The 22,612-nt window shown below is 34.7% G+C and overlaps 1 protein-coding gene across 20 annotated transcripts in view; it reads right to left on the reverse strand.

Moving 5' to 3' along the window:
- TRIP12 (thyroid hormone receptor interactor 12) overlaps positions 1-22,612 on the reverse strand; it is a 188,393-nt gene that overhangs the window by 30,037 nt on the left and 135,744 nt on the right. For 8 of the 20 annotated variants that reach the window (XM_077155363.1, XM_077155362.1, XM_077155365.1 and 5 more), the window contains 16 exons: positions 20,348-20,465; positions 20,068-20,227; positions 17,956-18,109; positions 16,430-16,658; positions 15,996-16,114; positions 13,019-13,226; positions 10,291-10,391; positions 9,615-9,789; positions 8,352-8,493; positions 6,296-6,487; positions 4,845-4,996; positions 3,110-3,282; positions 2,678-2,751; positions 2,397-2,596; positions 1,776-1,903; positions 104-255 (listed from right to left, as the gene is read on the reverse strand). In XM_077155363.1, coding sequence (XP_077011478.1) covers positions 104-255; positions 1,776-1,903; positions 2,397-2,596; positions 2,678-2,751; positions 3,110-3,282; positions 4,845-4,996; positions 6,296-6,487; positions 8,352-8,493; positions 9,615-9,789; positions 10,291-10,391; positions 13,019-13,226; positions 15,996-16,114; positions 16,430-16,658; positions 17,956-18,109; positions 20,068-20,227; positions 20,348-20,465 — 2,477 coding nt within the window. Of the gene's footprint in view, positions 1-103; positions 256-1,775; positions 1,904-2,396; positions 2,597-2,677; positions 2,752-3,109; positions 3,283-4,844; positions 4,997-6,295; positions 6,488-8,351; positions 8,494-9,614; positions 9,790-10,290; positions 10,392-13,018; positions 13,227-15,995; positions 16,115-16,429; positions 16,659-17,955; positions 18,110-19,660; positions 19,929-20,067; positions 20,228-20,347; positions 20,466-22,612 lie in introns of those variants that run through there. The other 12 variants (XM_077155372.1, XM_077155368.1, XM_077155375.1 and 9 more) reach the window with 8 other exon arrangements.

Raw genomic sequence — 22,612 nt, forward strand, 5'->3', positions numbered from 1 at the left:
GTTTCTAAAGCCATGCAAAATTTATCAATCAAATAGAAAAATGAGATAATATATCGCCAACAATAGATCATGAAAAAGTTCATAAATAGGCAACAATACTTACATCATACAAGTAATACCAGTATCGACTGATGGCATGTAAAACTCTTAAAAGAAGGATCACATCTAACGATGGGTCTTCAAATGTTATATTTTCAGGCGGTGTAGGTATGAGGTAAACTTCTAAAGGATTAGATACTGATGGACACACTCCATCTAGAGGGCAAAAGATCAAAGTAAGTTGTAATCAAAGGGAGAAAGTCTTAGGTGGTAGGTCCAGTGTCATTTTATCATCCATAAAATAGCAATCAGAAGTTGTTAGATTTAAAGTTTGATATTTTTATACAATAAAGTTTGATATTTTATTAGTAGGATATAGATAGCTTTGGACATTTTTTTCCTATTTATCTTATATATAAAACATTCAAATTTCAACTTTCCTCTCTAAGCACCCCCCTCCCCTGAAAAAAAGCATTATAAAGGAGAAAAATTGATTCATTTGCAATTCCCCTTTACACTGGAAAGAATAGCTAATAATGAAATGGTAAGAGGAAGAAGTAAAGATAAAGTGTTTAAACTTAAGTTAATTGTTAAGGAAATTTTCTAGACTTTCCAGATCCAGCTTAAGACTGCTTTACAATATGGACAAATTCTTCCAAGTTTTAAGTCTGATAAAAAAGATTTGGTTATCTAACCCACGGCTTAGGACAGGATAGACGGTGATAGTTTTCAAGTAGGATCTATGTTGTTTTGTTCTGAGATTTCATTAAGTGATAGCATAAGTCTGAGAGATTGAAGCAGTTGCCATTTACTTTCACCAAGCTAAGAAATTAAAAATCATAAAACCAGCATTTCACACAAAACAAACAAACAAACAAAAAAAAAACCACTCTCTAATACCAAAAACATAGCCAGGATTATAAAATAGTCTTTTAAAAAAACAACTCAGCTTAAGGGAAAATTGTTACAACGCCCTTACTTTTGTGGACCAGTGACTATGTCATCAATTGACATCAGTATTTGGATATCACTGTGATAATGCAGTGACCTCCATGGAATGACAATTTAGTCTAACTCTCAGGCACCATTTCTATGCACATTAAAAAAAAAAAAGGAAGGGAGAAAGGCGGGAAAAAAAGGAGGAAAAGAGACTGAAAGATAATAACTGCAAAAGAAAATAAATCAATTGGGAGGTGCTACTACATTCTGTAGTCACACTACCTGGCATTAGTTTTACTTTCTTCTATAAATTGTTTAAATATTATATTGAATAACACTGAAATCTGATGATCAATTTGCCAATAACCAGCTACCACTGTTTAAGTCTTCTTCAGTGAATATATTCTAATGAAATTTGCTTCATCCTTCATGAAAACCTATGAAAGAACTGGGATTATAAGATAGCTTTCCTAACTTTCTTTCCAAATTTAATTGTGTAGACACTTATTTTTCTCCTAGGCATTATGAGTGAAGGGTTCAGTTAAAAGCAACCAAACATTCTAAGTAATTTCATTTCATTTCCAAATTATATCAGAAGATTTTACTGCTAGAAAGAAACTGCTCTTTTAAAAAACCAGGACAGTGTGGGCCATGGTGGCTCAGCAGGCAGAGTTCTTGCCTGCCATGCCGGAAACCCAGGTTTGATTCCTGGTGCCTGTTCATGCAAAAAGAAAAAAACAGGCCAGGAAAACCAATGTTGCATGACCCTGTCTCTTTTTATTCACATATCAACTTACCATGCCACAACTCATCATGCTTTTTTGCATTTCTAGGGGAAGTTTTTGTTGGAGCTGTTTGGGCTCTTCCTCTTTTACCACCAACACAATCTTTATTACTTTCTTCATCCTCTCTCACAGGTTTGTACCTTAAGTGATAGGAAAGTATGTAAGGTATGAATTGATTTTAAAAGTACAGATTATTTTACAAAGCAAAAATGCAAGCCACAGATATCACAGAGTTGCAGATTTGGAGAATTACCAATAGCACTGCTTCCTAGAAGAATCCAGCCAGAAACCACTTTTCTAAGAGGAAATACCTGAAAAATTCCAGGCTGGCTCTGGAAAGAATGGCTCTTTTCACATTCACCAACCATGCAAGAAGCTGCATCCAAATACCTTCAAGGGCTCAAAGATGCCAAGCCTCACACTGTATTCATCTGTCTTATTTATGTAAAGTATGATTTCTGCCCATGAATACATGCATTCCAGTAGAGCAAATGATGACTATACATATATGTATATACACATGTGAAATGGCTTTTGATTCTGGACCCCTGCTTATGTGAACTAGTCAATAAAATGACTTCCAAAACACGTAACATCAAAGCTCATTAAAAAACAAAGACTTTTCAGACTTGCCATATTGTATGAGTTTTCGTCCAAATACCAGCTCTTCCTAAAGGGTTGCTCTCATCATCCGTGGATTCCCGTTCATCTTCAGCCTGTAAACTGAACTGCCGCACTGCCTGATACACGGTCATGTTATATGGTAGCAAATGTTCTCCAATGTAAAATTGCAGCCTGTGTCTTACATTTCCTGAATTTAAGAACTGAGCAGCCTGAATAAATCAAAGCAAATACCATATAAGTTATAGGCCCTGAACTGTGTTCATTACAACATGGTGGGAATAGTACCTTACCAGAGATTCGTCTATTTCCTCATCTGATCCATCATCATCGCTGTCCTCATCATCTTCTCTTACTCTTCCATAGCCTAAAGATTCAAGAAAACTTAATTTTAGGCCAAAGAAAAGCCTGTATATACTGATTAAGCTAGCACTTTCTTACAAAGCCTTAAATATACTGTCCAATCCATGATGCAGAAAGATCCAAGAAAACTGTCTAACAAATTATCATTTCTACCTTCCACCAAAATAAACTAACATCACCTATGCAAGCAATCAAATCCTAGTAAATTTAATATGTCTATGTACTAGATATGAAACAAATAAAAGGAGCACTCTGCATTTTAGCAGAAACAGCATTAAAGAAGAAATGATTGTTTACCCTTTAATATTAACTTTCTCCAAATATCCACATAAACCCACAAAATATATATATATAGTAAATACCTCTAACTACAAGGTATCTCTCGATAGCTTGTACCAAGGCCAGTGGGTCAATCTTGACAGGCCCACCCTTCCACTGCTTCACATTTGCACAGTCTGGATGTCTTTGTAGCTGGCATTTTAACTGATGTGTGTTGAAAAACTTTAAAGCTTGCGATCCTCTGTTGAGAGAAAAGCTCAAGATAATTTGTGAAAAAAAGTTATTCTATTATTTCCACAACTGAAATACATTAATTCAAATAAAAGAAAGCTACTAGAAACTCAGCATTTTCTTAGGGCACAAAATAAATACTTACCAATTATGTAAAGGATAAAGCTAGGAATTAAGTTATTTAGTAAAAGTTACCGTAAATAAAAAATAAAAGAGAGGTATGTACACATGAATACGAAAACATTAAATCAACATTTGATCCCTGTTTCACCATGTGTGATGGAAATAACTCACCAGAAGATTCAGTTTTTTCTCTAAGATAAAAATTTCTTAACCATTTAGGCATACTTGCTTCTGTAATATTTTGCCCTTTAATGCAAAACTCTATTTAAAATTAAATAAAAAAATCCCTGCTTTTTTTACTTGCAAAGATTTTAGTGACAAAATTAATTTAAAAATTAACCTTTAACATTTACTTTGTTACATACTTTTTTTTTTAATCATGGGCAGGCTGGAATTCAAACCTGGGTCTCCGGCATCACAGACAAGAAAGAACTCTGCCATTGAGCCACTAGTGCCCACCCTACATTGCTATATACTTTTTTTTACAGTTTTATTTGACTGAAACAATTTAATAGCTATAGCAGTCTAAACCTGGGAATGATATTTCATTTCTGAAAAGTTCTGCCAGGAATCAGAAACCTTAAAATGTGGTTATCTATAAGGTTTTCACAAAGCATATGAGTATATGGAAAAGAGCATTCCATTATAATGATTCACACATATATAAATTTGGAAAAAATGAAAAGCTTCAAGGTTTTCTCAAGCATAGTTATTCAAAACTGAAAATTTCCCTTAATTCATTAAATGTTCCAATAGTGGGACTTCCAAAAGAATAGCAAGATAATCAAGAGTCAATTTTGTGATCCCTTTAAAATCTAATAATACATAATTTAAAAGAAATTAAAAAAAATTTTTTTAAACAGATCAGATTTTAGATTTTAAAACCAACTTAAGTATTTTCTAGGTTTCTAATCAAAATACTCTATGAAGCTTAGAACATCCCAAAAACCACAACAATTTTAAAAATTCCTTCAGTGACACTTCATGCGTCCTTAAAAATACTATATTAATGAAAACTACAGAAATTTGTATTGAAACAGTAAAACTTCAAAACAAATACTTATTCGTTGAAAACCATCAAAATACAAAGTTATAATCACATCAAGATCACATTACTACACAGAATGTAAACTTCAAATAATCATTTTATTTCCCATATTCACAATATTCTTGGAGAAGTTTTACAAAACATATCAATTTAATTAAAACTAAGACTTTTACAAGTTTGCCAATACAATCACTTGGCTGTAAGTTTTTAAATTATTATGTTTAAGACATATGGTATGATTTTAAAGTATCTGATTCACTTTTATAGAGTATCTATTCTTTCCTCATCAAAGCTGAATGTTCTTCAGGCAGACCAACTGTTTAGTACAGCCACTCCTGCCACTTTACCTCAACACAATTCAGCATCAAATTCACCAAATTCCAGGGGTGAAAGAATACCCAGGTAATGATCCTTACCTGCCTCCTGTCCCATTTCCACTGGGGAAATCATGTACTTTGACCGGAAACTGTTCCATCTGGCTGAGGCAGTTGTTCATCTTGTGAACTAATGCCAACAAAGGTGCGTGACCCACTGGCTCTACTCTTCCAATGGGCTCTTCTCCAGGAAGCTAAAGTCATAAATTAAATCAACAAGTAATGCAAGGCCTTTTGAAAATGGAATACTCCTCACACACACACACACACACACAAAAAAAAAATTCAATAAATGCAGTTTTACAAAAGAGACTCTTTCATCTATTTCCTTAATTCTCACAAGAAGGATTTAATTGGAACATTATTTCCAAATAAACTATTTTAATAGAGGAACTCATTTTTCATAGATCCACAATCCCTTATCCATGACTCCAATATTCAAAAGGCTTTGAAAACACAACTCCTCTGGTAGGAAAATCTGACCCAAACAGACATGAAGCTTTTATAGTTGTTTACCAGATATTAGTAAGACCATTCAGGTGTTTTGCTGTAAAAATACTCAATACATAAAATTATGGAGTGCTACTCAGAATCTACTGGGATGTGAAATAACCTTCAATTACATGTGTTATATTCCAAAACTCTTGAAACACATCCAGACTCAAGAGCTTCAGATAAGAGATTATAGTCCTGCACATAATCTTAACCATAGTATACAACTATATTCAATACTGTCACTAATCTAAGCAACAGCTAATAAATTTGCCAGCTCTGCTTTACATAATAAGTTAAAATTATACAAGGGGTGATCAAATGCCTGCAAACATGGAAAGGGCACAGAGATTAAAGTTTGCTACTACACAGGAAAGTTATTTTCAGTCCTGTTTCACAGATAATCTAGAGAAAAACTTCTCTAAGGATGCCTCCTTGTAAGCAGTTGTAAACAAGCAGAATGTCACTAGTATCCAAGTGTAGCTTCTCTCTTGCTCTCACCCACTGAGGCTGAAGGAAGGAGAGCTGCTCTGGGGTATCTGGCCTGGTAGTTCACATTATAAATGGTAAGTACACTTGAATGGAATTGCTAGTACTTTGCTTCATATACAAGACAGGTATTTATGTCTACCCTGTCAATCTTATGCGAACAGTTATACTATATCTACCTTATTTCCCTAAAATACATACCGTGAATTACAAAATGTTAAAAAACTAACATTGAAAATAAAATACATCCACAGCTGATGAGTTACTATTAACGGCATGTTTTGCGAGGCGATAATTAGACCAAAGAAACTTTGGTATTGGCTTCATTAAATCACCATTTTTCTGTTTTACTATTTACTTGATAGATAGACATCCAAGGAATCCAACGTATAGAAACATTCCCTCATTATTTTGACCAACAGCTACCGGAGATTATTTAATGGAACAAAAATATACACATAAGTGAATATTGATTCTTTAAAACGATGTAAAGGCATTTTTAGGTAACTTACCGGAGAAGCAAAAAACACATGAAGGAATCGTTTTAACCTGATCTCTCTGCTCACAGCATCCTTTTCGCTTTTAGATGTCAAATAAAGCAATAGCTGTTTCACAAACCCACTGTGTTGGATTTCAAACGATGATACATCTGACTCTGAGACTATGCTACGGATTTCTACAAGGCACTCAGCTCCACCATCCACCTGAAAGAGTTTCAGAATAGTATTTCTATCTTGACTTAAACAGGACTTACTAAATGCATAACTCACATTTCCCCACAAGAATTCAAATGCAGTCTCAAGACCTTAATAAAAAAGGCGGTGTGAGGGGGAAGGGATACATTCTTAGCAGATACTTAGAAAATATGATCTTACATACACACAGTAAAAGCTAAATATTTCATGAGGGAAAATAGGTAACTATACCAACATAAAAGAGAAAAAACCCTCACATACAATCAATGTAATTAAAAAAAAAAGACAATGGTGAAAATGCAAAAAGTGAGAAATAATAAAGGAGCTATAATGGAATGAAAAGGTAAAAATGTAAGGCATGGCTTTAAATTACTGCATTTAAAATCAGGATAAAATGGATAATTTTCTTGAAAAACATAGACTACAAAAACTTTAATATACATCAAAAACGTAAAAAGACTAACAATCAGAAGAAATATAAAGGGTTATTAAAATTTACCCTCTCATAAAACTCCTAGAACAAAGCACAGGGAAGCACCTTCAGGATCTTGTGTTAGGCAATGGTTTCTTAGCAGAAAATTCCAAGTGTTGGAGAGGAAGCAGAGGAACAGTAACACCTATTCACTGCTGGGAGGAATGTAAAATGGTGTAGCCACTGTGCCAGACAGTTCAGCAGATCCTAGCAAGGTTGGGTGTAACATTATCTACCTCTAGGTAAAAACTCAAAAGATTTGAAAGCAGGGACTCAAGCTGATATCTGCACACCTATGTTCATCGCAGCATTGTTCACAGTTGCCAAAAGGTGAAAGCAAGTCATACATCCATCAACTGATAAATACATAAACAAAATATGGTATATACATACAAGAGAATATTAGTCAGCCAAAAAAAGTAACAAAGTTCTGATACATGTGACAACACGGAAGAACCCTGAACAAAGTGTTGAGTAAAATAAGCAAGACACAAGAGGACAAATATTGCACAAACTCACTGATCTGAAATAATTAGAATAAGCAAACTAAAAGTCAGAATTCTAGAATACAGATTCTGAGGGCTGGGGTGGGAGTAGGGAACAGAGAGTTTATGCTTAAATTTCACAGAGCTTATACTTGGGTTGATTGTAAAATTCTGGTAATGGAAGGTAGTGATGATAGTGCAAAATTGTGAATGCAATTAACAGCACTGAAATATATATGTGAATGTGGCAAAAAGGAGAAATTTTTAGGTTGTATACATGGTACTAGACTAAAACAGGGCTGTACAACACACTGAACCCTATCATAAATAATGGACTACAGTTAACAGTACCATTATAAAAATGTTCTTTCCTGAAATGTAACAAATGCACCACACTAATGCAAGGTGTTAATTATAGAGTGGGATATGGGAACTTTATTTTATGCATGATTTTTCTATAAACCTAACATTTCTCTAATAAAAAAATCCCTCTACCCTCCCAACTGTCATCAGGCCCCAGGCGGAGTGGGGATGAAGAGAGTACTATCAACTATGATAGTTCTAAGTTGAAGGAGACCTAGAAAAAGCAGGGGCATTTTGGGAGTCTCTTCAGTTCTCAAGAAACAAGAGACGTGAAGGAAAGAAAGTCAAGGATGAGATTTCTAGTGCACTTAATGTTATTATTATGAACAATGTCAATTAAGGGACAAATTAAACAACATTAGTGCTAAAGGAACATAGCTGTTTAAGAAAAAAAAAGAAAAACAGCATATGCTAGCTAATCCATGGGAAGCTAAAAAGTCATCATGGAAAGGAGTAGGAAGAAACACATGATAGCAAAGATGAAATTTTGGTGCCTCTCAAAGGGAAGATAAAAGAGACTGAAAGGGAAAAGAGGATGCCCTGGACACAGTACCTGGAGGTTGAGTTGTTCAGTTGCTGCACAAAGTCTCTGAAGGACATTCAGTGCAGGGTTGCTTCCATCCATATTCTCAGAACTGAAATAACGCTCTACAAATTTATGTGCCTGCTCCTTAATCCAACCTTTAATTTTTTCTCTGCAAGAAGAAAAAAGGAGTTATTCAAGGAAAAAAGGAGTTATTCAAGTCTCGGTGAAAAAAGAAAGGATCTGAATTACAACTTCTGATCAAGGGGAATAAGATAGTATATTTAAAATACGTTTTAGCCTGTATTTAGAGATTATATAGATTAAATAAATTCAGAGTCCATAGTAAATTCAGTTTCATTTTGAAAATGGGTTAACATTCACCAACAGAAATGCTCAGGTAATTAATGTCTATGTCAGGTCATTTACAGGAATACCAAACAAAATGTTCTAACTTCTGGGACCCTAACACGTAACAGTTGCCTAAATACTCACCTGAAAATAACTTTATGTAATTGTTTTAGGAAACAATTGTATTCTATAGAGAGAACATGCAAATATATCTGCATTGCTACTTGTGTTTTCTCTAGAGAGCTCATGCATAAAATTATAGAACAGAAACATGCACCTAATACTGACAAGCTATGACAAAATGAGACTCAGCTATTTAGATTACAAATTTCAATGGGTTCAGACGTACATTTGCATATTTTTCTTATCTGCAATTCAGAAAAACTACCACCAGCCAACCAACTAAAACAAAACTGTTTTATTTTCCCAAAGACATTTCGTTGATTTTTGTAAATTACTTATTTACAGAGGAAGTAATCCTTATTGATTGCTTTACTTTAAAAAAAAAAGGATTTACAAAGCTATATATTGGTGAGAAGCTGACAAGTAAGAGTTCCAAGTTCCTAAAAAAAAAAACAAGGTTCTGCTCTAAAATCCTTAATTCCATTGTACTGGGTAAGGGAAGCATATGTCAGCTTTTCCTTCTCCAGAACAAAACTGAAGAAAAGGCACCAGGTGGAACTTAACTGGTTTGATAGTGAACATATACAAATCACAGATAGAGAAGGCTAACAGAATTTTAAAATCTAAAAAGAAAAGCCAGTCACAGGGTTCAAGAACTGAAAATCCACATTATCCCTGACCTATCCCACTTCTGAGAATCAGAGTTCTATGACCACATTTTCTCTCCATTAAATAAAGGTGTCAATGGACATAAAGCTACATTTGTTTGACTGAGGAACAGGAGCAATATAGAGTCCCCTCCCCCCGCACACACTTCACCTATTATTGGATATGGTGTCTTTTGAAGCAGCCCTGGCAAGACCACTGACTCCTGCAGTGCGTGCTGGTTCGATGTTGTTGCTGTTTGACTGTGCACTTAATCTTCCCCACGTTTTTGGATTCAAGCTGGCCAGGAAAGAAGATTTAGGTGACTGAGTAGTGGTGGGGCTTTTAGCTATGAGAAGAAAAGAGATCAGCAGTTAAATCGTATTGGCATAACTGATGATGACCAATTGAATTTTCTTTTTTTTTTTTTGCATGGGCAGGCATGACCAACTGAATTTTAAGATTCACATTTTTTTTTTTTTTTTTTTTTTTTAAAAGACAGAGAGAAGAAAGGAAGGATAGAAGGAAGGAAGGAAGGAAGAAAGGGAAACATCTTTAAACATTTTCTTGTTTTATTGTATTCTGTTTCTCCGTTTTTGTTACATGGGCTGGGGCCGGGAATCGAACCGAGGTCCTCCGGCATAGCAGGCAAGCACTTTGCCCGCTGAGCCACCGCGGCCCGCCCAAGATTCACATTTTTAATAGATGAATTAGTTGTAAGAATGAAGAATGCCATAGGCATTCAGGAAACTCAGGCATATTTCCACAGCTATTAGCAGTTTTAGTATCACTAACTATTCTCATTTCTTCCCCTTTAAATATCTTGCCCCCTCCTCATCAAAGGAATTACCTTGATTGTCTACTTTGTCATCATCTCTTGGAGGTGAATACTTTGGCCTTCTTGGTCCTCGTTTTGGGAGTCGTTTTCTCTTTAAAACATCACTTAATCGACTATCATGTGGGGAAAAAATGAGAAAAATTCAGCAATAGCCACTGAAATATTATCATTACTTAATGAAAAGCAAGTTAAATAAAAATTGCATAAACAATGAGTTCTACAATATCGCCATAACAGGATATATTTCATTTAGTGATGATTATTTAGTGCCAACTCTGTGCCAGTCAGGTTCTAGGTATATAGACATATGGTAACTTTAGAAAATAACTACCTATGTGGCTATAAAATAGCTAGCTATTTGTACTGGAAATAAACCCCTACAAGCAGACCAAATCTGATTAATACTGTTTTTAATTAATCCAAGTATGTTGATTGTAAAATGGAGTACATACAGAAAAGTACATCAAATAAATATATGAAATATAACAAAGTAATTTAATAGTGTGGTGATGGCAACCAATATCTATTTATGAACACTTCAGCGTTTTGTTTTGTTTTTAAACCTAAAACTACCTATAAATAAATTTAGTGAGTGATAGTGAAAATAATATATTATGAATTATATCCTATATGAGATAGAACATGCTTAGCCTTTATCTTGATTTTTAGAATAACAAAACTGTATAAGATGATAGCAAGACAATGTTTTGTTTCACTTGGTCTGTGGCCCAAATAAAATTTTAAAAATTTCAAAAATTTCCTACATCTAGCAGCTGACATTTCTATGGAAAACACTTAATGTGTTCAAATACACTTGATAATCAGGACAAATTAACTTTCAGAGGATAAACAAATATGATTGAATAATTTCCCCTTAGAAATAAAATTAGCATAAACTTTTCATTTGCAGCCATGTCATAAGGATATGGACCCACTTACAACTCTGAAAACACTTTTTTAAAAAAAGGTTCTTTTTTCTTGCCTTGAAATTATTAATTGTTAAGATCTATATTCAAACTAATTCTTTAATTTAAAGTGAGTCAAGAATACTGTATGCCTCCCGAAAGAGAGGGATAGAAAGATCAAAGGTGATGGTGGAGTTATACAGAAAAGACAGGATTAACAAATGAATATGATTGCTGAATCATTAAATTTGACATCTCTTTAAGTTTCCAATATCGTAGAGCAGCTAAAAGTAAAAACCTAAAATTGCAGGATTGCAACCCATGTCAAAGTCTGAAATACGTCCTACAACTATTTGTGGTGCTGTGCTTTGAAATTTATTGTTTGGTAGATATGTTATTTTTCACACAAAAAAGAAATAAAAACTCAATTGTGATGATTAAAAAATATTTAAACCTTCTAGCCTCCTATATTCTGGAGCAGATAGAAGGAAAAATCTAAGAGGATCGTATGGTAGCCCATGACAAACTCTGGAATCTGTCCTGTAACTATGTATTGAAAAGTGCTTTGAAAACTACTGCTTTTTTATTTCTTTGTTTTGTATACATGTTATACTATGCAATAAAAAAATTATATATATTTAAAAAAACCTGCATGTTGAGCCACACGTGTGCACTGAGATCCACAGAACACCTCTGATATCTCAGGCACCATGCTCTGTACTAAGCCCACAAAGTGAGGATCTGTGTTGACTCTGTATTTATAACAAAATCCTGCAGTAACTTACGGTTACCCCTGGGACCATGGGATGGGAGCAGGGCTGGGCAGAAAGGGGAGGGAAAAATCTTCAGGACTGGGGAAGGTAGAGAGTGGGTCCCAGAGTTCCCAATATCTCCTTGGATTGGGTCTATGATATGGGTACCAACTAAACCCAGCAGCTTCCTGAAATAACAGTCACTGTGCAAGAAGTCCCAGGCAACCACAAGTGTCAGAAATGCTAAAATTCATATTTAAGTCAGAGTGGACAACTGCCACCAGATGGCACCAAAGCCAAGACAGGATATCCAAATGGCTAGCTTTGCAGGGCAATGCTACCCTGTAGCTTCTGAGATTAAATTTTTGGACTCCACTTTTTGAATATTACTATATTTTACCAAGATCTGTTTTCGAGCTTTAAAGGAGATAAAGAGTATCACACTATACTGCATTATGAATTTCAGAACTGTTTGGTTCATCATGCACCATTCATATAGTAATAAGTTTCTAACATTAAAGAAACAGGCTTTTACAGAGTGACATGTTAACACAACAAACTGAAACCAATGCAAAGACTTGGTAGCTTCCTACTACCATAGTACAACAAACAGATTAAAAGCTGGTAAAGAGGTGGAATTAAACACTAGCAACTTCCATTTTCCTTCATTAAGAACTAGTATTTGTTCACATTTACCAATTAAGGAGAAATGGGAAATCGGTATTTTCCCCTTCACATCCTAAAATTCTAATTTTTCATATTTTTCACTACACCAAAATCTGGGTATCTTGAAGCTGGTAAGTAAAAAATGTCAGGATTATGGAATCAGAAATTGGGGTTCAAATACTTCATTTATAAAATGTGTTTGTGAACCTGTGCAAGTCACCCATTTCTTATGGCTGCTGCACATGGTCTAACGGAGTAGGTTTCCAATGAGTACTGATTTTTATTCCCATCCCAACAAAATTTTGATTGAAAAAAATAAAAGGTATACCCTCTAATATTTTAGAATTTTATTTCTCAGGTATTGAGGCACAGTTAAAGGCAAAGAGCACAAAAATAATAAGCAAATCTCTGACTTACCCTTGAGGGCTCAGATCTAAAGAATCATCTCTGCTGTGCTGCAAGCTAGGGGATCCCAAGTCAGCTGCTGCGTTAGTAGCTGCTGTGGCTGTTCCACTGCTGACTGACGTCATGGACCCCAAGGTTCCTGAACCATTTGTACATGCCTTCGGTGGACTTGTCAGCAAAGACTCTGACTCTGCTAAGTGTTTTACTTGATGCATTACACCTTTATGGTAAAAGATTAAAAGAACAAAGATTAATGAGGACACCTCTAAACGCAAACATGTAAAAGCCCTAAACCCTAAATGCTAACATTAATTCATAGGGAACAATTAAATCGTAGCTGGCAAATAGGAAAAAAAAAAAAACTTATGAATTAGTTTTCAAGTTGACTGGAAACAGAAAAATAGTACAAAAATTCAAGCCCAAGAAAAGATAAAGAACAAGTTCTAATTTTCAGAACTACAGCATATGAAATTTAATAGTTACACATTGTGCTGGTTTGAAAGGAAGTATGCCCCCTAAGAAAAGCCATGTTTTGATATAAATCCCATTTCTTAAAGGTAGAATACTCCCTATTCAATACTGTATATTTGAAACTGTAATGAGATCATCTCCTTAGGTGATGTGATTTAGTCAAGAATGGTTGTTTAACTGGATTAGGGGACGACATGTCTCCACCCATTTGAGTGGGTCTTGATTGGTTTACTGGAGTCCTATAAAAGAGGAAACATTTTGGAGATTCAGAGAGATTCAGAGAGAGCAGAGAATGCTGCAGCACCACAAAACAGAGAGTCCACCAACCAGTGACCGTTGGAGATGAAGAAGGAAGACGCCTCCCGGGGAGCTTCATGAAACTGGAAGCCAGGAGAGAAAGCTAGCAGATGACGCCGTGTTCACCATGTGCCCTTCCAGCTGAGAGAGAAGCCCTGACTGTGTTCGCCATGTGCCTTCTCACTTGAGAGAGAAACCCTGAACTTCATCGGCCTTCTTGAACCAAGGTATCTTTCCTTAGATGCCTTTGATTGGACATTTCTTTAGACTTGTTTTAATTGGGACATTTTCTTGGCCTTAGAACTGTAAACTAGCAACTCATTAAATTCCCCTTTTTAAAAGCCATTCCATTTCTGGTATATTGCATTCCAGCAGCTAGCAAACTAGAACACACATAGAGTCTTAACTGAAGTTCAAAATACCCATTATAAAAATAATAATCAATTTAATAATCAATTACAGAAATACAGTGGAACACTGGCTTGATAGCCATTTATAGGGGGGATACCTAGGATTGCTAGTTAACTTCAGGTACCATACCATAAGGATAAAAGACTACAGTTAAGCTGCCACCCAAAAAGATAAAAAGTACACAAGCTATGTAGAGGTGATTTTCACATCCTTGGAGGTGTATAAGATAAGGATTGCTAAACAGCAACTTATAAAATAGGGGTGTCTGGGCTAGAATCTAGGGATGGTGGGGGTAAGGCTGTGTCCAAGAACTATGAAACGGTATACAAAGCACGTGACTGTAGTCTGCAGAATCTATACGCAGATCTATGTGGATGAATGTATGAGCGTGCCTGCTCATCCATGCACATATGTGTGGGGAAGAGTCCAGAGCTTTCAACAGATTCTTAAAAAGAAAGCAAACTGATGAAAAGAGAAGTCAGAATGAATTCAAACTTCAGGCATTTTATATAATTATATGCCAGACTGTGTGCTAGGGACTGAGTAATAGCCATAATCAATAGATATGTACCCAGGAGATGTACTGATAGTAGGAAAGATAACATTTTACAAGAAATTTCAACAAAAATTGATTTGCTTATGATATAGAAAAAGCAGTGTGTTATGACTATAAAGTAGGAGGATCTAATCTAATTGAGAAGAAAGAAAAATCTTTAGGAAGAAGTAACATTTAATCCGAAATCAGAAAGAATAATAGGGCCACCTCAATGCAAAGTTGTACAACCAATCAAGACTCCTCCATAAATTTTATAATGTATATGTTGTATAAATAAATGAGGGAGGGAAATACAATTTCAAGGCACAGGTGATCATAGAAAAGTGAAAAAAAAATTGGGGGAGAAGGGGGAAGAGAAGACGATTCCAAATCAGAAAAGTAGAACATACAAAAGCAAAAAAAAGTAAAAGTAATTTTGAATGTTAAAATCTTAACATTCTGTTCAATACTTTTATACTAGCATGGCCATTACAATTTTAAGATATGAAAAGATAGTTCATTGTAAGAAAATATGAGCAAAACAATGAAATGTACATCAAATGTAGAACAGAAATCAGATTGCTTGTAAGAAGGAAGATGAAGCTAAGAATGACTTGAGGGGAACACCAATATTGATTATATCCTCAGAAGACTGAAGTAGCCCCCAAAAATAGAGTCAAAAGAGAATTTTGTCTGATGAGAAAGAAATTCTTGATCAATTATGCGAAATCCTGACAGGCTTAAAAAAGGTAAAATCCCTGAATGAGGTACCAGGTCTCCTAGGCTGACTTCACCATTCAGCTGGCTCCAATCAGAAGAAGACCATTTGAATTCTCAAAGATTATTCCAAACCCTAAAATATCCCATTATCTATACAATGAAATTTAACATAATTTCTTTAACATTAGAAGTGTTATGATCTACTGGCATGATTAATTGGAAAGAAAGCAACATCTGACTTTTTTCAAGGCGTCTTTATGGACAGCCTTTTATTACAAATATATATTTTAAGTTAGTGACAATGCTGCCCCATATAATTTCAAATCATTGCACTTACGAAGTATCATCTAAGAATCTCATACAGCCTATATTAAAAGATTTATAAAGGATATACTCCATATGCACTTGAGCTAGAAGCATGAAAAAGTCTTACATAAAACCTAAAAGTTTAATTTCTGTTCTGAAGATTTAAATTTTGCTCTGACTCATATTTTTACTGAAGTACTATTTAGAATAAGAGATTGTCCACTGATTTATTATCATGAATTACTTTACCTTCTCTTCTGAAGTAAACACTAAAAATATCAGGTAACTTCTGCATTAAGATTTCTGCCATCTGAAGAGCGCCAACTACTATCTTCAAGTCTTGGCTTGACAGCATAGAAGCAATGTGACTAAAAAAAGAAAGCATTTCTGTATAATACTTTGTCTAAATCTAATAATCATAATTGACCATAGCGCTTTAAATATGAGAACAAAATATTTTAATTAGAGGACTACTCCATTAAAACAAAAGTTTTTCTTTCTGTTCTTTTACATTTATTTTATTCTTTATCAAAGCTGTGTATATGGATATAAATAAACAAAAAAGGTTCAGAATACTCTAAATAAACTGTTTTATACACATTTTTCTACAACATTTGAGAGGTTTCTGAAACTATTACAGAGATTTGAATTTCTACAATGTTTTGACTAATTCATGAACATACCTTGAAACAGCATGATTTTTCAGGACATCCTTCAGAAGTTCAGCATCCGCAAAATAAATTATCCTAAGAATTGCTCTAAGGCACTTATGTCTGACCGCAGGTCCTGCTGAGGAACTATACACTTCATAAAGAACACCAAATAATGTCTTAATAAAAGACTTAGCCAGTTCTGGATCCTCTTTCATAAGTTGTGCACGAGCATCATCCTTCTTTAACTCTGAATATCCACCTATAATAACAAATACAGAATCCTTACGTAGTGCATCAGAAACACAAGAAAGAAAACAAAATAAAGCATTTAAACTAACATAATTATCTGAAATGCTATTTAAAATTTTGAGTTGTAAAACTAACTTATCTAAAGTGACTGACTGGAGTCTAAAAAAATGCTCAGAACAGGATTAAGACAAGGTTTAATCAGCTAGAAAACCACTGGTCATTCTGTCCTGCTGAAGAAAACAAGATTATTACCACACTATACCTCCCATCTAACTAACATTCAGTCAACAAAATATGGGGTAAACAGATGTCAGAACTGACCAACTAAATCACTGCTAAGGAATAAGCAGAGTTCAAGAAATGCATATTGCTAGCTAGAATCCATGTATAACAGAAGTACAAAGTAATTCTACTACTCTGCTGAGATTGGGAAACGAGGCTTAGGGAAAAGTTAACTGAAGAAAAGTAAGCTCTATTAGGGTTGGTAAAACTATGGTCCACAAGCCAAATCTGGCCCATCTCCTATTATTTAATATTATTATTCTTAAATTTTATTGGAATACCACCATGCACATTTGTTTACATACTATATATGGGTGCTTTCAGGCTATAGTGGCAGTGTTGAGTACACTAACTGTATGGCCTACAAAGCCCAAAATATTTACTATCTGGCCCTTTTCATGAAAACTTGGCTGATTCTTGCTCTAGACTAGCATTGCAAAAAAACAATTGACTAGGGCGGGCCACAGTGGCTCAATGGCAGAGCTCTTGCCTGCCATGCTGGAGACCAAGGTTCGTTTCTTGGTGCCTGCCCATGCAAAACAAACAAACAAACAAACAAACAAAAAACAATCAACTAACTCCCAGAACTAGGTATGAATTTTCTGTAAACCCTCCACTTCTCTGGGGTGGGGAGTGGGAGAAAAAATGGACTAAAATCTCTGACAGGAGGGACAGACATCAGAAGTCTGAAATGAATCAGTACCATCTGGTTTTTCAAAGGGAATTTTGATGGTAAAGTGCAAAATAAAAGATTGCAAAGAACCAATGTAATAATGGGAGAATTAGACTAAAAAAACTGCAGGGGCCAATTCTGATTGTAGTTCCAAGATACAGCAAATCAGTGAGGTAAAAAACTGTGGGGAAGATACTATTTAAATACTGGCCTGGACATAAATTAAAGCACATGATTTAAAAATACTAATATGTGGCTATCTTAAGGATGACCAATGAAACAGTGTTATTGATTACTGCTAATATTACTCACATGACAATATCATAGTAATTTTAACTCAGAAGGTACTTACTAGTGTTAGTATTGGCTAAGGGGTTAGGTTTTCTCTGAATGGCACGTGCTGTTCCCGTGTCCTCATTGATTTGCTGCATAGAATTAAAATCAATAGTATAAACTCGTCCCAGAGTGGACAAGCTTATCTCATCCTCACCGACCTGATGGGCTGCCTGAGAGTAAAGAGAAAGAAACCTTGAATATAAACATGGAGAAAGTTATCAACTTAAGACCAGTGGGGACCCTCCATTAAACGCTAGCTTATTTGTTTCATCAGGTTTTAATCACAGAAGAAACAGAATATGGAAAACATCATTAATAGTACGGATATGACAAAACTCATTTATTCAACAAATCATTTTTAATGAACAGATATACCACAGATCCTATCAGAGCCCCTAAGACATGGAAATGCATGTAAAATCCTGATGAAAGATCCAGCCATGTAGAATCATTGACATGAAGAAGATACAATTTGTATTCAGAAAGTTTTTTAAATGTTGCTGACAGAAAAAAAAAAGTTATACCTAAATCTCAGTATTCTAATTCTTAAAACTAAAATAATTCTTACATGATGTATTCTTAGTAAACCACTAGTGTTCATTTAAACAAAAGGACCCTATACAACTTTTTTTTTGTACATAGGAAAATAAAAATGACTCTCCATTTAAATGAAGTTCTAAGCTTGAAAGGGACATAGGTGGACAAGAGAGTAATCCCTAGGAGATGCACATATTACGCAGAACATATAAAAAGTAATGCAGTTTGATTAATGCCATTTGCCATGATTTTAGACAACCTAGAGAATATTCACTCCTATTAATAGAATACAAACTGTGGAACTCCTAGGCTGAATGGAGACAGGGCTCTTAGAAAATACAGAAGAGTAAGTTAATGGTTAAGATGAAATTATTGGGAAAATACTAAAAAGAATGCTTAAAATTAGATACCATACCCTTAGCGCAGGCAAGGCCTGCTCATCAATTAAGGGCACAATACACAAAAGACTGATAACTTCCTCATAAAAGCTGGTTCTGAATTTAGATGCTTATACATCAGATTTTTTGCATTATAAGCTATTTGTTAAAAGTTTTTCAAAAATTCACTTTTAAAAACTGGAAGAAAGCATCTTTAAGGAAGAAGGTCTATAAAAGAAATGTGGTGGGGCGGGGCAATGGTGGCGCAATGGCAGAGTTTCTGCCCGCCATGCCAGAGACCAGGATCTGTTTCCCAGGGCCTGCCCATCTGCCCATGCAAAAAAGAAATGTGATGGTCTAAAAATATTTAAATATCAAAGGTTGAAATAAGAGACTAGCATAAAATTTAAAGGTATCTTACACATTGAAAATATCAATAAACGATGCATGGCATCACAAATAATACAGTGACCAACAATTCCTAAACAAAAGTATTTTTTGAGAAAAAAATATTTTTGATCTGAGAGTTCTAAAAAATTTTCAGTGCAAACTTAATGCACAAATATGGAAATAAGAATAAAAAACGACACATAAGATCATCACAGAAAATCAATGATAATACTTTGGGTGTATTTCTTTTCTTTGTATTATTCTCCTTTTCTCTTATTTTACTGAGTTCCCAAAAGGCTCACATAATCTTGTATCTTATATCTTATGTTTTTTAATTATCCTATTCCGTTTTATTAAAATTAGTATCTGGACTATATACAAGCTTATTTATGTATCACAATTTACTTAATCATTCACCTAGAGTTAGTCATTTAAGTTGTTTCCATGTTCTGGCTCTTAAAAAAACAGTGAGAAGAAGTTAGCTGTATGTAAATCTTTGCTTTTGGGAGACTTCTTTTGGACAGGAGATAGAAGGGACTTTAAGAAACATATAGCCTAACTCGTCCAATGTTTCCTTTGGAACAAAGAACTTAAATTACTTGCTCCAAGTCAATCGGGTAGTTAGCAGCAGAAGCAGGACTAGAACATCATGTTTTCTGACCTGAACAGAAATGAGGACCTTGTTCTCAGGAGACAAAATGAGAGAATCTTGAGTTAATTCAATATTGAGCACATTCAAAGTATATATATATCCACCTTCCCACTCCATCCCTACACCCACTCTCCACCAAAATACACACATTTAAACGGTACGATGAAACTACTACCTCAATTATCCGGCTATCAATCCTGTTATAGGGATGCCAAAGGCCCCGATCATCTCGCCACTGCCATATAGCACCATCTGTATTCTGTGCGTTTCCCTTCTTCAGCATGGTATCAACTGCAAAAATGCCTTCTTTTGGCAAGCAAGGCATGAGCTCACTAAAAAAAAAAAAAAAAAAAGCAATCATTTTATTAAGTAACTCCCTGAACGATTAGTAATTAAGTCTCTAGAGTAAAGTATTCCTCCCATGAACCAGTTATCATCAGCCCAGTCTTTACCAAATCAGAGATGTCAATTCATACAGTTCTTGAGGACTTCGTGGAACAAGATCAATCTGCTCCTGACAACTTCCATTGGAGGCACCACACAGGAGGAAGTGCAGCGTTTCTGCAATGTCTGTAAAACCAACAAGAAAAACCAAAAACCTATTAAGCTACTTAGAGTACCTAATTTTCAAAGGGCCCTTAAAAGGAAAACAGAATTATTTTCTTATAAAGTAACCTAATACAGAAATTAAAGTAAAAATATCCAAATGAGTTGTAATAAAAATGTAAAAAAGATTTTTATGAAGATTTTAAATAAGTTCTGAGGACTTTAGTCCAAACACTCTACACCTGGGATCCCAATTATAGATCCTCCAGGCCTGCTCAGAGGCTTTAGGTATGTTTTATTACTTTTCTGAAGAGAACAGTGCTTTGTGCAAAAGTGCATTCAACATACATTTTAATCATCAATTCAAATATATTTATGTATCAGTCTTCAATTCAAATATACTGAAAATGTGTGGCCAAGAGGTTTTATAAAATGAGCAATTAAAACCATCCGAATCTTACCATATTATGATCAGGAAACTCAGTCATTTATATGACATTAAACACGCCAACTTAATATAAAGATCATTTAAGTTTTCTCTACCATAAGTTTCCATTCCCAGAAGATATCAGTTATGGTGGAATATGAATGAAAAACACTCTGATATACGAACACTAAAGCTGAGTTTTCACAGGTTTAAGTCATTCTAAGAGCTGAAACTTAAAGATAGGGCTGGATGTTTGCTCACAGTGGTGTGTATGTTTCCATAAATATCTTATATATATATGTACACACATACACACACATGCAAAATAAATACATTTAACACTTCACTGAATTTTTTTTGCTAATGATTAATAAAATCTGTTATCAAGAAAATTTTCTTCATTTGGTAGAGAAGCATGGACACATAAATCTCTGCTTCAAAGAAGTTTCACAAATAGCAATTACAAATGTGCTGAAAAGGAACAATTTTTTCAAACTCTCCCATGCAGTGTGAATACATGGCAATGATATATTACAGGACTTCTTTACTTTTTTCCAGGGGTTCAGAGAATGGCAATGAAATAAAAAAACAAAAGATTCACGCTTCCTTTAATATTAATACTTGTGTAAGAAAGAAAATAGTATAAGCCTAACTGCTCCCATATGATGAATATGTGGCAAATTTAGTGGAATATATGAGGTAAGAAACCTTCACCATTTTAAAAGAAAAAAAACTAAAAATTTCAAAAACAAAGTAAGACAGCAATTCCCTAAACTGGTATTTAGGTACACATTGTGCCAGGGGCTAACAAGAGATAGATTATCTTGTACTCAAACTTCAGGAAATGTTGGGCTAAGCAAAAGGCCTTTCGAACTTCAATAAGAAAAGGGCACTGTGACTACTCAAGAACGAGTTAAGTAAGCCTTTCCCAAATTTATTTGGGCAGAGAGCCCTTTACTCACAGCACAGGCACAGTAATGTTCTCTGGAATACCAAGTTTGGAAAAGACTTGATGCTTCAAGAGGAATCTTTTCAATAAATCATCTAAACAAGACTGTTTTTCTACCAAGTTCTGTGCTGCTCTGCTAATTCACAAGAAATGCAACCAAGTATAAATTAAGCCCAAACAAGAATATCTTAGTATAACAGCTTAGTATTTTGTCAGAAGCAGTGGAACCAAAGGCTACATTGTCACCATCATCATTGACATCAAAGGTAATATCTTCAAGATTAAAATTATGGTTATGAAATTACCCATAATTACAAGTGTTCCACTGAAAAGTGATCAATAATCTACTAGAAATAATCGTAATATACAGAAAGATATTTTATGAAGCCTTAATGTCCTGTAATAACTTAGGAAATGTATGGTTTAAGACAGGAATAGTCAACTGCAAAAGTAACGCAATAAAATCTGATTTCCTATGCACTGAGTAAGGCTGGGAAAGTTTTAGGAATACAAAAGTATCAAGTATCAGAGCTATTCATCTGTGTGAATCAGTTCCCAAGGGAAGAAAGCATTCTAGGATCAGATAAACGGCAGGAAAATCTAACATGGGCAGAAAGGACTATCTATAAGCGGAAAACAAGTAGTTTATTAGAAACACAGAAGTCTCCTAATGAAGCCCAACACTATGAAATAAAAATTGTAGAGAAAGTAATGATCTTGAATCTAGTTTTAGAACCACCAAGGGTAAAATGTTCTAACATTTTAATATATTATATGCTTTTAAAATTGTGTGCT

This window comes from Tamandua tetradactyla, chromosome 3, assembly GCF_023851605.1.
Source record: "Tamandua tetradactyla isolate mTamTet1 chromosome 3, mTamTet1.pri, whole genome shotgun sequence".
Taxonomy (NCBI): domain Eukaryota; kingdom Metazoa; phylum Chordata; class Mammalia; order Pilosa; family Myrmecophagidae; genus Tamandua; species Tamandua tetradactyla.